This window comes from Aplidium turbinatum, chromosome 2 (genome assembly GCF_918807975.1).
Source record: "Aplidium turbinatum chromosome 2, kaAplTurb1.1, whole genome shotgun sequence".
In the NCBI taxonomy this organism is placed as follows: domain Eukaryota; kingdom Metazoa; phylum Chordata; class Ascidiacea; order Aplousobranchia; family Polyclinidae; genus Aplidium; species Aplidium turbinatum.
The window spans coordinates 43,574,978-43,590,588 of NC_137473.1; the positions used below are offsets into that span (position 1 = coordinate 43,574,978).

General features: G+C 38.1%; 1 protein-coding gene across 1 annotated transcript; it reads left to right on the forward strand.

Moving 5' to 3' along the window:
• The first annotated feature begins 644 nt into the window (after positions 1 to 644).
• On the forward strand, positions 645 to 6,619 carry LOC145764920 (uncharacterized). The gene is made up of 8 exons (XM_082576619.1): positions 645 to 762; positions 1,332 to 1,444; positions 1,681 to 1,756; positions 2,030 to 3,923; positions 4,321 to 4,397; positions 4,896 to 5,116; positions 5,455 to 5,554; positions 5,882 to 6,619. The coding sequence occupies exons 1-8, from the start codon at positions 742 to 744 to the stop codon at positions 6,329 to 6,331; spliced, it is 2,952 nt and encodes a 983-aa protein (XP_082432745.1). The 5' UTR covers positions 645 to 741; the 3' UTR covers positions 6,332 to 6,619.
• Positions 6,620 to 15,611: the final 8,992 nt, after the last annotated feature.

Here is a 15,611-nt window from a genome sequence, read left to right on the forward strand (position 1 = left end):
ATTTTTTTTGTTTAGCTTTTGTAACTATACCGGTAACGTTTTTTGTCAGTTTTTACTTTTAAACAGTTTTGAGAGTCCAATCTGGGCAACTATTCATTGATTACCAGAAATTTATTTTATGAGACTCAGATACCGTTAAACTAAGATGTAGATTACAATTTATTATTGCTTTTTCTCCGGACCATTCGCTGTTCTATGCTATTTCTCACCGTGGGAACTTTTTGACACCGACGAGAATAGAGCAGTCTTGCGGGAAATCGCGTTTGTTGCGTTGGGCACGCTTACACTTTTCAATTTGAAGTGCGGTACTATGTAACTCAGTCTCTTCTCTGCAGTAAAGGATCAGTTGTTGTTGCATAAAGAACATTGAAAATAAATGCAGGGCGTCTTTACAAGGTTTAAAATAGTTCGCGTACCGTAGTATTCGAAAATATAAACATTCACTGAAAAGGATCATTAAAGATGTTTAGCAGGCCACATGGTATTTTTTATTGAAAAGTGCCAATGATGTGTACTGTACTTTGATAGCGTTGCGTTCCAGTGGTAGGCGTGGCCATGTGGTAGGTAACTGAAATTTATACGTTTTTACAGGTGTTTTTATTCGTAATGTAAAGCGAAATTAACTAATTCCTGCTTGTTCTTTTAGCTAATTTATGATTTTTACTTAGTTGTTACTTGTAGTCTGAGAATGTTCAAGCATTGATCCGACATCTAGGTTTCTCTTGACGTTTTCTTCTTGATATGACCTCGGCTCCTCCAAAGGTATGTGTACTCCAAAAGAATGGACTGTATAGAAACGGGAAGTGACTATATTTACCGCGCCTTTCCCCATGCGTGTTGCCAGATAAGGAATTCTATCCTAACTTGGGAAATTTAGAATCCGTTGAAGAGAAAAACTTATGATTTAGCAAACGTCCTGGACAAAGATTAAACCAAACCTGAAAATTTTTACAGATTTAAAAATTTCTCCAAGTCTGAGATATTTTTTTTGTCTGGCAATACTGCCACTGCCACATATTGAAGTTCTTTTGGTCGCATACTATGACGAAAGACGCGTAAATATTGTTACTTCCTTAAAAATATTGCCGACTAGATATGTTTTCCTTCTCAATCTTGTCGCAGTTAGAATAACACAAAAATGTGAAATAATGAATAGTGCTAAAATATTGATATAATAAATACATCTTATTTATTAAAGTATGGTTTAATACTGATTAAACAAGATACATGACGTTGAAAAATGTATGACAAAAGTTTTGCCAATTCAAACCATCACTAGCTTTGCAGCTGAACGATGTTTTATTCATTTTTGATTGCATTTTCCTTAACAGGTAAACCTAGACAGATTTGAAAACAGTAAACTTGCTTGTGACATCATGCCTGCCTGTGTAGCTACGTCATTCCCCCACATCACTCATGATGTATACAAGCAAGAATACTTAAGGTGGGTACTGGGTAGTTATAATTAATTAATTTATTAGTAATTTTGTTATAGGCAGTTAAAATGTGTAAAGTTCAGTTGTAAAAAGTGCTGTTTTTAAGCAGGTTTTAGAATGTCCTTTGTTTTATTGTTTAGGTCGGAACTACGTTTGCTTGTTCACTGAAAAAGTTATCTATTATTTCCAAATTACGAAAGATTTCAGTAGATCACTGTTAATTAAGTGTTAAAATACTTTACAGGAATGAGCAAGATCAGGTTTCTGAGGCAAGCTCCCCTGAGAGTCAACAGTTCGATGATTTCAGTAAAAGATTCCAAGTGAGTAATTGAAGATCATCTTCAAAATGAAGGCTAACGTGTGTTTGGCATACTATAAAAATAAAATAAAAAAGCACAAATATTGTTTTATCGCTTGCTACGTTGCTCAAATGCAATGATAAACTTCAAATGCAAATAGCTTCCAACTTCACAATGAAATTTTATCGTCTTTTAATCACCCAACTACTGTATACAATTTTACAGTTTTCCATTCAGTTTGTTGGAAAAAAATTGTTACTTTAAACTAAATTTCCAATGAAACGTTTTTTTTAGTATTCTCAACCGAACACGTCATCTGACAACACCGATCACCTACCAATGCTTCGTCGCGAACCTGGTCATCGAGATATATCAGAAGAAGATGTCGATTTGAAATCAGTTGAAAACTTTCGCAGAAGACACAATGGGTGGTCGGAACGGAGCCATGAAAGAGACAATTTTGGAGAAACTCCTAGTTCCAATTTTCAGAATGAAGAGTCGCGTGATCGTAACAATGAAGCTTCCTTTCCAAAGAGAAACAAGTCCCTCTCCACTTCAAAACACGGTCACCCTCGTAAACAGAGAATTCTCTTGAGTCAAAGCGAAATGACTCCAGGCACATATTCTTCAATAGCGCTGAGCAAAAATTATGATCAAAGTCCATCAGCCTTTAAACCTCATAAATCCTCAAAGGTTACTGACAATGGTTACAATGTGGATTCCAGCGACATTTTGCGGAAAATGTATGTTTCCTTTGGTTCCGCAGATGAAATAAAAAAGAATCATCATCAGTTCAAGCCTTTGGTCTCAAACACCCAGAATAGTGACGTAAATTGCGCTATTTCAAAACTGACCAAAGATAAACTTAGCGATGGAAGTGGAGACACTTCGGGCAATGTCAGCAGTGATGGCAGCAGAGAAGGCCATCGGTCTTTTTGCACCTCGCAATCGAGCGACGCACACGGATCGCATCATGCCTTCAGTCAAAAAGATATCAAGTCAAATTTTTGTTGCACACACAAAAGATGCCATTCGTGTAAAAATGCTCCTCGCAATTCCATTTCCCCTACTCAACATTCATCTCTTCTTTCGGAAGAATCGTCCTCGGAGCACAACCGTGATGATTCTATAGATATTTCGAGAACAAAAGACCATCAGCAACATTCTGCGCGAAAACGAAAACTAAGTGAAAAGGAACGAAGCGACAAAGATCATTCTGTTCATACGCGCACTCATTCTTCAAGTATGCACCGTTCTGACGAGCATTCCGTGAGCGACAACACGAAGAGGGCGCGATATTCATCTTCAGAATCCACAGATTCAATGCTTAAGCTACCTCACAATCCTCTGCAAAATTTTTGCAAGATGAATTCCCCCAACTTGCCCCACGTTAACCCTCTTTTGCATTCTCCTGCCGCACTTGCTGCACTTGGCTTTCCATCAGCCGGTTATCACTTTCCTATGTCTTCTCTTCCTCAAACAAACCTTTTAGATAACTCTTCCAACCCGTTGCTATTCGGAGCCAACCCGTATTTGACGAATCATTTATTGTTCTATGAAATGTTGAACCAGGCAAATGCTGCAAGTATGATATCCATGCTGCCAAACCCCGCTCTTTCTCATCTTGGCTTGGCTCCTGGAGTATCTCTGGAACAGCTGCGAGCAATCCAGCAAATGCAAGCCGCATCTCTGTATAAGAAACCTGGTACGTTTCTTAACACCCCTCTCTTCGCATCTTCTATATTACCTTCCATGGCGAACACTTTGCTTCCTACTGCAACAAAGAAGAAACACGGAGATACATGTCATAAAACCAATCGTATACGTAACGATTCCAGAAAACGTCATCATTCGGATAAGACATCGTCTGATGAAACCACAAAAGAAATTGCTAATACCGACTCATTTTCTTCGCGTTCTCGGCATAAGTCTAACCGCTCACCAAGACCAGAAGCGAGTGAGATGCTCTCGGTTGGTCATCGTCACGCAGCAACAAGGATTGGCACCAACGAAGCGAAATCAGCTTTCAAAGTTCGAGCGGAGAAAACTGGACAAAATGTCTCTCCAAGTCTTCAAGGTCGGGAAGTGAAGGAACATGTTCTCTTGAACTCTCATCCCTCCAGCAGGCTACCGACTGGTTCGAGGAAACGACAGGAAAAAAGAATTCAAGAAAAAACAAAATCAAAAGGTAAAACTGTGAGCATTGAACTAATCGCAACTCCACCTTGTAATTTGGTTACAATCTTCACGTCAATGAGAGCACTGAAACTAATATCGGCCTTCAACTAGAATGTATCCCATTTATTTGTTTTGTTGCTGTAATTTTAATCGTGCTACTTTGTCACATGTCCACATGCAGGTGATGTGTAATTGTGCATTACACTCGTTACTCCAGTTGTGGTAGATTGGAATATCCGCTTCGTTTGCGGGATTGTTTTGCTTTCACGAGAAAAATTCCGTTATAAAGTGCATCATTTTAAAACAACCGTTGCATTCAAACTGCACAAGATGTGACGTTTGACGTAATTTACCAAAGACGCCTCGACACGATTGAGTTTATAAATCTCTTTTATTTATTTTTACAGGCAAACACAATCAAAAATTACTGCCGGAAATGGTTCACCAAACAAAATATCCAAAAATCCAAGACTACGAAACGACAGTGAGTGATCTTGACGTTTTAATATGTATTAGTTTACATTGATTTATTATCTGCAAACGTTGAATCAATGTAAAAACGACTGGTTTGCTAACTGGGTGGGAATTACAGACTTGTAGGTCGGATTGGCTCCGGCCTGCAATATGACAGCCGATTACATTTCTGCAGTTAATCAATGAGTAACAGCTAGTCAGATGGACGTATCTACCATTGAATCTAACGTAAATGCCTTGAACGTTTAGCTTTGTTTGAAAACTGTTTACTACAGTAACTTTTGTAATTAATTTCTTATCTCTCAGAAATCTGATTCTAAAATATTTTTGGTTATTTCAATTTCTCATTTTTTTTTGTTTTGTTTGTAGGCCTAAACATAAAAATATATGCTTTACTGTTGCAGTCATAATGACTTTGAACACTTATACTGTATACGTTATCACTTTTTCTCCTTTATTTGTCCTTTGAGGAGGTTCCTTTTAAAATATGTATCATTTTGTTTCTCAGGAGATCGATGGCGATGGATTAAACAATTCAGCTGACGTCGACGGGATTTCGAACATGACAAAGTCGCCTGGATACAAAAATTTAACCCGAGAACGGCGTTTGGTCGCTAACGCTCGTGAGCGGACCCGCGTGCACACAATCAGTTCGGCATTCGACGAATTACGTGCGCAAATACCAAGCTATTCTTGCAACCAAAAACTCTCAAAACTGGCAATTTTAAGGTGGGTGTTAGTCACATAAAATTTGAGATTTTTAAAAGTTTTACCTCCGATGCCAAAAGTGGTTCGCTGCACAGCTTTGAGACACCAAAAGCTGTGTATCATCATTTCAACTCATTTTGATGTTTATGTCCTGAAAAAGACACGGGGGTGCTAGATAGGCCTACTTTATCGGTAAACCTTAAGAAAGTTAGGTTTTTGGAAAAGTGACGTTAACTGATGACTTGTGTCAGATATAGGCCATGTTTCATTAAAGCTGAGTAGAAAAGGGGCTTTTTTAGTTTGACGAATTAACAAATAAGCAGTGGTGGCGTTGTTTGTAACTTTGCTTTTGTTTTCAGAATTGCCTGCGAATACATCCGGACTCTCTCGGTGCTTGCGGGACACGATGAAACAACCACATTACCACAAGGAGTAGACCAATGTACTCGCGTTCTGCAGGTATATACTACCAACAACACTGTCATTGGCTATACCCTTATAGCGCATTTCTTACATTACATATAGGGAGCCTGGCCGATTAGTGTTACGATTGGCAAACATCAGAGATGAAAATAAATTGTGTTATTTTTACCGATTAACCCACAAATTTTTTTGCTGATATCCATGTTTTGTCATTGTTACACAAGGAAATAACAAGGCTAACAAAAAATTATTTATATTTAAAATCACAATCATAAAACAGCGACCATCTTTTCCGTGTGCATCTGTCGATTAATTAACTTTAAAGGTTCATTTTGATCTTATCGTGTTTTGTTTGTGTTTTAGTCGGAAAGCCGAGCTCGCAGCAGAAGAAAAAGCAACAAAGCTCAAATTGAATGGGAGATGGCAAACTATGAACACCACAAAAGCAAAGAGGAGAGCGTTTGTGATCCACCTCCGCATCACAATGCATCTTGCAAAGATCGCAAGGAGAAAAGTCCAGGGCAGATAAAACTGTCTTCATCCCGCAATAGTTTTGGTGCTGGCCTTTCTCCAACTCCTTCTTCTAGCGTTGACGTCGACATAGATAATTCGAATGACGTTTTTGAAAATGACGTCGTTGATGACAACAATGATGACGTAATTGATGTAGAAGTTGTCGAAGAAAAAAGTGTTTTTCGAAATGACGTCATAGGAAGAACAATGCCAAATGAATTAGAGGAAGCAAACCGGTCTCTTTCGCCTCATGAAGACGATCCTCCTGATGAAGAGAATGCTGACATATGCGTAGAATAACAATTCGTTTTAAAAGCAGTACTTTCATAGTTTTCTGAGTATAACTTTCATGTTTGAGTCACTTCGACGATAAGAAAAGTTTATTTTATCGCGCTGCACCAACTGGATTCTGCCCTATCAGATTTTATGTCTTCATCAGCCCTATTGTTCTTGAGAATCACTTGGTGTTCTTTTCTGTTGTGTAACAATCACGAATTCGATTTGTAGTCACGTGCGACATCAAGCTGCTATTTTTTATAGTATTTTTAAACTTTTATTTTCATATTTGCAATACCAGATGAATCTGCTGCCGCATAGTAAAAAGATTTTTTGAAGTATGTTTGAATGCATGTGATTTTTCCTTTTCAACAAGATGAAAGGACAACTTTTGCTAGGCGGGTTGTTCCAGCTCATGCAATCACTTCCAAGCCCACGTAAATGGCAACAGACAGTTAGGTTAACGTATTTATAATCTGCGGGTACCTGCAGCGACGCGAGCTAACGGAGCTACAACAGTTTGAAAAAATACAGGCTGAACTATGGCAGACAATCGAAAAGTGATATTCAATTGTCTGAGAAGTCGTTTTGTTGAAGGAAGTTTTAATCAAAAGTTGATATCTCGGATACAGTTACATTTATGTAGGGCTGTAGCGAGGATACTTAGGGCCCGGTACCAACGAGAGGCGCGAGTCCTCCAAATAACATGTTTCTAAAGAAAACAATAGGATTGTAGAGAATAAGCATTGCGTTTTCTTTGTTCCTGGCCCCTCTGGAAAGGTTCTCGGGTCGAAAAGTATCCCATGGACTCTCCCTGTCAGCGCTACTGCATTTATTGAAAAAAGAACTTATCCTAGAATGCAAGATAGTTTAGACAGAACGATAAATACACAGGTTTCAAAAAGACTGGTCGGTAAATTTCTTTTAAAAAATAAAGAGTTTATGACCCAATGAAATTAAAATATTCTCAACAAGTCTTCTCGATATAATCAGCTAAAACATGAAAATCATTCCAGCATTCAGAGGTGTCGGCGGTAATTTCTTAGTTTTCTTTCAAACGTGAAACTATGTTGTCTCAATAAGGTGTCAGAAAATCGTTGATTAAAATATATTATGATTTAGCACAGTACTTTGTTTCAACAACAAATGTCGTTTGTTATCTGAGGACAATCGGGCATCGATCATCATTTGAGGACTGGGATAAAGCTGGTTCAGTTTTTGTTTTATGAACGCTAACTCAACAAATAGTTTCAACCAGGCCCATGATCAAGGCATAGTTGTGGCGTGACGGCTAAGCAGCGGCAAATTGTAAATGGTCAAGATCGTCAGCTGATTTGTTAATGCGGCGCCAATCCTGACACGCGCGATATAAACAAAAACAATCAAAGCTCGCTTAACAAATGAGCTGGCGCTGAGAAGACGATTCCGTCGAAAAGTTTCGTTTCTTAAAATTATAAGCAAAAGTTTCCGGTGGTGACAAAAATGCATACATTTGTGGACCAATTCATGAAAGCATTCAAGACATTTGCGATGGGTTTTGAGCAGTGGTTCTCAACCTTTTCAGCATGGGGGTCAAGTTTGAAACCTAAATTTTGTTTCTGGCCGCAACAAATGAAATGTAATTTAATGTGAAACTTGATGTTGGCTTTAACTATTAATAAGTTTCCCAAACGAGGAGTAATATTAAAAGATGCAGTAAGCCTACTCAAAAGCTAAATAAAATGATGGTTGGTCGATCGGTTGTGATATTTGGATTTAATTCCAATCATTTTGCTGAAAAGTGCTTCACACATGTTAGTTATGTAGCCTACTTATATGCTTTATGTTGAGCTGAAATATTTTTCAGCGCGTTTGCTATCAAGTAAAAATACTTCCCTTCCGCGATTCGACTCCAAAAGTAAAGTAGATGATTACATTTTAATGCTTGTGTCAGCATATCGACTACAAATCTAGCAGCTCCAGCTGAAAATCGTTGAAAGACGGTGGCTGCGTATATTGCTATGGGCTTAGGGGTTACAAATATTTTCATCAAGGGCAAGAAATAACTGATACCGTTAATGCGACTTTCAAATTTATCAGTCATATCGCTAATAACAGTAATAAGTTTAGTGAACTTTCGAATTATTCTTTGACTTGTTGCACTGGCGCATAGCATAGGTTGACCACCGAACGACAGTGAACATGAGCATGTCTCCACAGCCAGCATCAATAACGCCAGGAATTGCTTAAATTTGTGATGGTTAAGAGCATTTGTAAGAATCCAATTTACTGATTATCTTACGATTTCTATCACATAAAACATCTTCAGTGACTTAACAACGATGCTTTCTCGATGTAACATGCAGTGGTGCCACATCACAAGGGTAACATGATCCTCTTCACGCCTTGCGTTAACGATTCCATGAAGACTTTGATTCTTTCCTAACACGAAAGGACAACGTTATTATAAGGCATTTCTTTGCAAGCACATAAGCTATGTAGCAACCTTTGGGCAGTTCTTCCAGGACAAATATTATTTTTTGTTGTATCAATGAGGGCCGCAAGAAGAATGGTTGAGGTCCGCGGTTGAGAATCACTGGTTTTTAGAGTCACGAATGAAGAATTTAGTTTGCTAGAAATCTTTTATCGATCTGCAGTTTGAAAACTGAGTTGTTCTGATGTTGACACACAGATACCGGTACGTAATTAGATTAAGATCAGGTAATCTGCCTTGGGTTAATTACAGCGTTTCAACGTAGGTCTATTGACCATAATTTGATACTGTTAGAGCATAATGCTAGTGTCGGCGTTACGCTTGCGGTTGTGGAATGCCTCAATTAATTCTTGGCCAATTTTTGCTTGTAACTGTTTAAAGATTCTTCATATAACTTATTCTGGAGAATCAGTGTTTCTTTTTAAGCCAATCCTTTCCATATATAGTGACATTGCTATACTAATATTTAAGATCAGTGCACGTGTTCATAATCCAATTTGGCAGTCCATTAACAAAATTACGTTATCCTGCTTCGTCACATGGCGTAGTAGGCTACTTTAAAGTTTAAAAATATTGATATCGCTCTTCTTTTTCGTTCTGTTCCGCTTTGGTTTCATAAGGTTTTCTATCAACGTGCCTTGAGTTTTCGCTAAAGTTATACACAGACCAGAAAAGTTAACACAACGACAACGAGGTTGAACAGGCAAAGTTCACACCAATGCAGACAAACCGTCTCCACGAAACAAAAGTCTTAATTCCCAAGCGGTATTTGAGAAGATGCATTTTTGCTTCAAAGCGAGAGTTCACCACGGTCAGCAACCTTCACTGTTTTTAATAGGGTTGAAAAGATAGGTAGTAGTCGCTATGCCGAGGCTGAAGAGAAGACCTGACAGTCCTATCAAGTTTCCTATGCGAGGAAGCATAGCCAGGTCATGGACTCTTACAAATACAGCACGTAACGTCAGACAACTGGACACTCCCTATTGGAGAATGTATTGTAATTCAACCATAGGCTACATCTTTGTTGTATTGGTGTGAAGGCCGCCTACAAGCTTGGCGATTATTTCGACTTAGCAGCTCAAGCTTATTCTTTCAATTGCTTCTACTTATCTATTCAACACCAGCTTAATATGGATCTTGCACATGCCGAATGTTCTCCAACAATTTTCGGCCTGTTGGTAGGTAATTAAGATTGAAACTTCAATATGGTAAAAATCCGAGATGTTGCCTATCTTGGAAAGGAAGAGGACTTTCCAGTATAAAATTTGCAAACTTGTTTCAATACAAAAATTGTTTGTCTTGGTTTTTCTAAGAATCAATTGCAGTTTAATTTCGCTATGATCTACCAATGTAACGCGCATCAAAACTTCGTAAACTAGTAAAGCTCTTAAGTGTTGATCACAGAAAATTTAAGAAAATTTGCAGTATTTCGATCTTTTCAACGTCTGTCAACGTAGCTTGTGCACACAGCCTGCGTGGCCGGTAGCTGGTGCGTAGCCGGTACGTGCCGTCAATGCATCCAACTTTTAGAAGGTTTGAACGTTGTCTTTTTTAGGGTTAATTGATGCAGTTTGGCGTGCGCTAGAATCCGGAAGCGCTAGAAGCGGAACGAATTTTTTTTTATCAAATAATAATAATAATTGGAGATAAGTTCAAGACGAAATTTTGCGTTGAAATGTGCTTATCGGATTGAAAAAACGGAAATGTTTTTGTTTGTTACGTCTTTTCCTTTGTTGCTCACTGCATACTGCACAATTCACAGCAGATTGTTCAAAATCACGATTAAACAAAAAACTTTGATATCGTTATCATTGACAAATAGATCTGATCAGTTCAATGATGCGAAAATGACAAAATCACTCCTTTTCTCCTGCGGTGTGGGTGAGCGTTTTAGGTTCATGACCCCGATTCCCACACAAGCGACAGCTTTTCTCTTCCTTGTTTCTTTGTTTATCTCAATTGAAACGGCATTGTTGATCACAGGCAACAATGTCAACCACATAACAGGTGGAAGGAGGCGCCAGACAGCCGGCCTAGCAGCTATCTTAATCGACCGAGCATAAAGCAAAACATATCAATGAATGTAAACGTTCATTCAACAACACCGGATAATAAAATGATGTACAAAAAAACGAAAAACTGTGAAATTTGTACTTGGTTTGAAAGGAGCTTGTTTGTTTTACGACTGGAAGGCTTTCTAGATAACAAAGTTGACCTTTTAAATAGTTTCAACGTCACCAGACGTTAAAGCATTGTAACACCGGCAACTTTTGGTTTAAATTCTTGCTATTTTTCCACCTCAATCTGATTAAGCGGTTTTATCTTTTGAGCTTTTTGGCGCCTGCTGCGGTCAAATCTTAACCTCGTGTTTATTTACTAAATTGTTCAAGGTTCGGTTGTGGCTGCCACCGGTAAATATCCTGGCGGGCGACCGGGGTGCGAAGATCTTTGAGAAACAAATATTTCTACTCAAAATGCTTGTTCCAAAATCAGGTGACCCAAATAAAATGACAAGTTGTTAAATTGCCGTTCATTGGATAAGTAATTGCAGAGTTATTACTGTCCGTGACTTTGATCCAGCGATGCAAGTTCAAAGCCCGGAAAGCTCGATACGGAAAATGTTATAGCGTTGCTCTAAAATATGCGGTGGTTGCAAGGAATTGCCACTTCACAAAAACTCTTTTTTAAAATAAATTATTTTGTTTCAAGCAAAACGTTTTGTTTTAGTGTCGTAAAAAAACATCACTTCTTAATTGTGAGCTCGCAACTAACTTTAAGATATTTCAAAGATTTCCAAATTATTTAGGCTATTTTCAAAAATATTTCGTTTTGAAACAAAACTTTTGTCTTGGTATTATTTTGAAATAAGCTTCTTTGTGCAGTTAGTTTCGACCATGTAATCGATTTGAACAACCATTGCCACCCCACCCCACCCTTTTTCATCAGTTGTCCTTTCTTTGGATCACACGGATCTTAACACTGAGAAATCGTTTTTTGTTAACGAAAATTGAATTACAAATGTTCAAGGATTTCATTCACTGCTACAACATTAACTAACTAATCACCATAATTACATAAGAATGAATCAGCTTTAACAGATAGCAATTGGTCAATCGAAAATTCCGAAGCATCGCAGGTGGTCATCGAGCAAGAGGCGTCCAAGATCCTTACTTGTACAATGAAGCACATTCAAGTTCGAGCTTGGTGGTTAATTTGGCGACTTTGAAGTCGGCAGAAGGCCGCAGAGTCGTCGCGCTGGCGCCAGCACTTAGTGAGCGAGACAATCCCATATTCGCCGCATACCGGCAAGTTTTCGCCTACAAACAGGTGATGAAGGACGTAGCTTGTTGTTAGTTGACCTTTGGGCAAGAGCATTCGTCACACCAAGTAATTGCCACACTACGTTGATGCGAGGCAAAGCGAAGCAAACAAAGACACGTTTCACGAACTTCTCGGTCACTTGAAAAACAGGGCTGTGGAGTCGAAAGGATTGTGAGTTGTAACATGTGCGGAGCCGGAATCGTAAAGCCGACTCTGATTTCATACAAAACGATGTACAATAAAATTTTTGTTTACTATGTTTTTTCACGATATTGCTTCTTAGTGTCTATATTGCGCTCTACAACTTAACCAAAACTAGAAGTGTTTGTTATTCTCAGCTTTTGTGAAAGTCGGCGTTTCAAGTTCATCTCAATGTAAATTAAATTTTAAAACAATGAAAAAGGACAAAAACTTTAAAAAAAACTGCCAAACTCTGAGGCCGGCCAGATATTTATCGAGGAGTCGCATATTTTTCACCCTGCTCCATGGCACTGGTGAAAAAAAAAGACATTTTCACGTTGTCGTATGGTCAAGTTGACACTAAATTTGGTAATGTAATGTATATTTGTATCATTTTTTAATGTGATGTTTGAAACATCCCCACAAATATTCACAATTTATGAATGAACACTGACGTCACATTTTTATTTGTGGATATGCGTTCAACTAAACAATTCAGTTGATCGTTGGCTTGGTAGTTACCGAAATTCTCATAAATTGAAAACAATGTAACGCTGGAAACTGCTGCAATCTCCCGGTGCCCGAAGTTTTCGTTGTCAAGGTTCCCGTTTGACGGCTTAGGAGCAGAGCTACTCAACTAATGTTAGCAAAGGTCTATTTTGACAAGTTGAATATTTTTGCGGTTCGGTGAATATTTCATATGCAACCACGAAAATTAAACAACCAGTAGCCTACGAGCACCGAAGCACTTTTCAGGTAGCATGTAACACGACTTGGATTTTTGTCTGACACAAACAAAGAAATAAAAAGAAAAAAATGTATTGTGTTTCTTTGTAATGTAGCTGTGTAGATCGCACATCAGAGAAAACGGAAAAGGGTTGGGGGGGTCTGGGGGCGAAGCCCCCAGCTCCTTGGATAATCACAAAAAAATTACTTTTCCCTAATAGAAATCTGTTTAAAGAGGCCCTAAAATGGGGCAATGAGGTTATTCTTCCAGAAGCCCGAGGTCCACCTTCAACACCCAGAAGGTCCGGATTCGGACCGCGGTCCGCCAGTTGAGTAGCCCTGGCTTAGGGGAAGGCGGGTCAAAACGGACACGTTAACAGTGATCCATTTGAGCACACAAATCAGATATCATGGACCTATTACGTATTTGGAATTAACGCGTCACGTAACAGCAACTGCCCAGAGTTTGAAACTTAATCTTTTTTAATTTCTTTGTTTAATTAAAAAAAAAAAATTGTTTTGATTAGAGTCCTTTTTACACTAAGAGACATGGGTTTCGATACAGGCCTGCAGTGCTTGTTTCGACCTTACAATGTTATCCAAAATGCATCATGTGATGCCCTTGGAGCGGTGGCAGAACTGTCATATAAGATTGGGCCAATAGGCTACGTCATATGGGAGGTTTGGTGAGTGAACAAAAGCAAGAAATTGCGTCACAATGCTATTTAAAGTTGGCCTAAGTTTTCTTATAAGAACAGAACGTAGATTTGTCCAGGGTTGCCAGATGGCCTTTTTTTGAAAATCTGGCCTTATTTGGCCCTTTTTATGGCTGCAAGTTTTGACCGGTTTAGAAAGTATTATTTTAAGGAAATTCAATTTCAATTGTAATATAAAAGTATCACTTATCATCACTTAGAGCCTGACCTACATTCGTTTTAATTTTAATTAGTGAGTAGAGACATTGGTAGAGAGTAGAGAATAAAACAAAATAAAAATTGTTAGCGGTGGACAGGGCGGTTCTATTAAGTTGCACCTGCCGTAAACCGTAAAGTATACACTTGCCTTGTTTGTTAATGTGATGTGTTTGCATTCCATTTGTGCAATTTTGTCGTATTTTGTTTGCTGCTAAATAATTTCAAAACCGAGTATTAGTTTTAGTTCTTATGACATCTTAAACGTATTGATTTCGTACTGGGTTGGTCTGTGAATAAGTTTATTATAAAAGCCTACGACAACACATTTCACTGATTTTTGAACACTCCACGTTTACTTCTGATCCGGTTTGCAATACGCAAAATGCTACAGAACGACAGGAAATCTTTGCATTCGTTTATTTTTGATTTTTTAGATTCGTGGTTTTAAACATCAAATGAAATAAGTTTTGATGTGAGTGAAGGCTATATTTTATATTGTTATTGCGAAATTGAATTTTCTACATTCTTTAGTTGATACAAACAGTGATTTATGTTAATAATTCTTCTGTAGTCATGTATAGCCCTGGAAATAGTTTCCAATCCTGTAGTTGTAGACATCCCTGGTTATTGGTACATATACTCAATAAGACAAACTCATGCTTATTGCTTAGCTAGATGTTCCGAATAGCACTGTTCATGAATTGAAGTAATAGTGGTTTCTAGTTTATCTGCTACTACAGTAATTTTTCATTAATCAAATTATGCAAACGAACCGGTCATTATGCTCTGACAGTGCTAAATTATTATCTGTCATATTTGATCGCAAAATGGCATTTTCAAAAAATTATTTCAATTAAGTTGTTAGCGTTTATTTAGCCTTAGAAATAAATAAAAAATTTGGCCTTTTTTTGGCCTTATTTTATAATGGATTTGGCCTTACTATAGCTTGAGTAGGCTATCTGGCAATCCTGGATTAGTCACAACTACCGTACTTTGTTTTTATCACCAACGTTCATGTTCCCTCTATGGGAGCATTTCTGTAGAAAATAGTTAAGCTCATTTCTATCTTTACTACAAAGAATTCAGGTTATTATATATTATTTTTTACTTACTGAACTAAGTTATATCGGCGTTATAGATGTGGTCATGGGCAGAGCTGTCATACAAATTAAAATGGACGACTAGAGAAAAGTGTCAGTTGACTTTTTACAGTACACACATTTTGAATAATTGAATACGTTAATTAAAAAAGGGCCCCGTTCCACTTTTTGTTTTTCTTATTCCTTTCAGTGTCTTCTAAATCATGTCTGAAAATCGGCCGAATTTTTCAAGTCCAAATATGAAAAATACCCCCTCAAGGTTTCCATTGATTTCAAGAAGGGCCCAACTTCAACAATTAGGCCCTTGGTGCACTCGGTCAGTTGAACAAATCAAGCGTATAGCTCAGTTTACAGCCCAAGAAATTACACCAAAAGACCAAAGAAGCAAACAGGTTTCAGAAAGTGAAGACATCAAGCTAAAAATTTACCATACTACCCTACACTGACTGTGGTGTACATACAAAAGGCGACATCTTGAATGTGATTTCAATGTCCTCAGAATGTGTGCCTTTTCTTGAGAAGCATTATCCAGCATGGCCTAAGTCCAAAAGTACCACCTGGACCCCTCCTATCAACGCTACTGACATGGT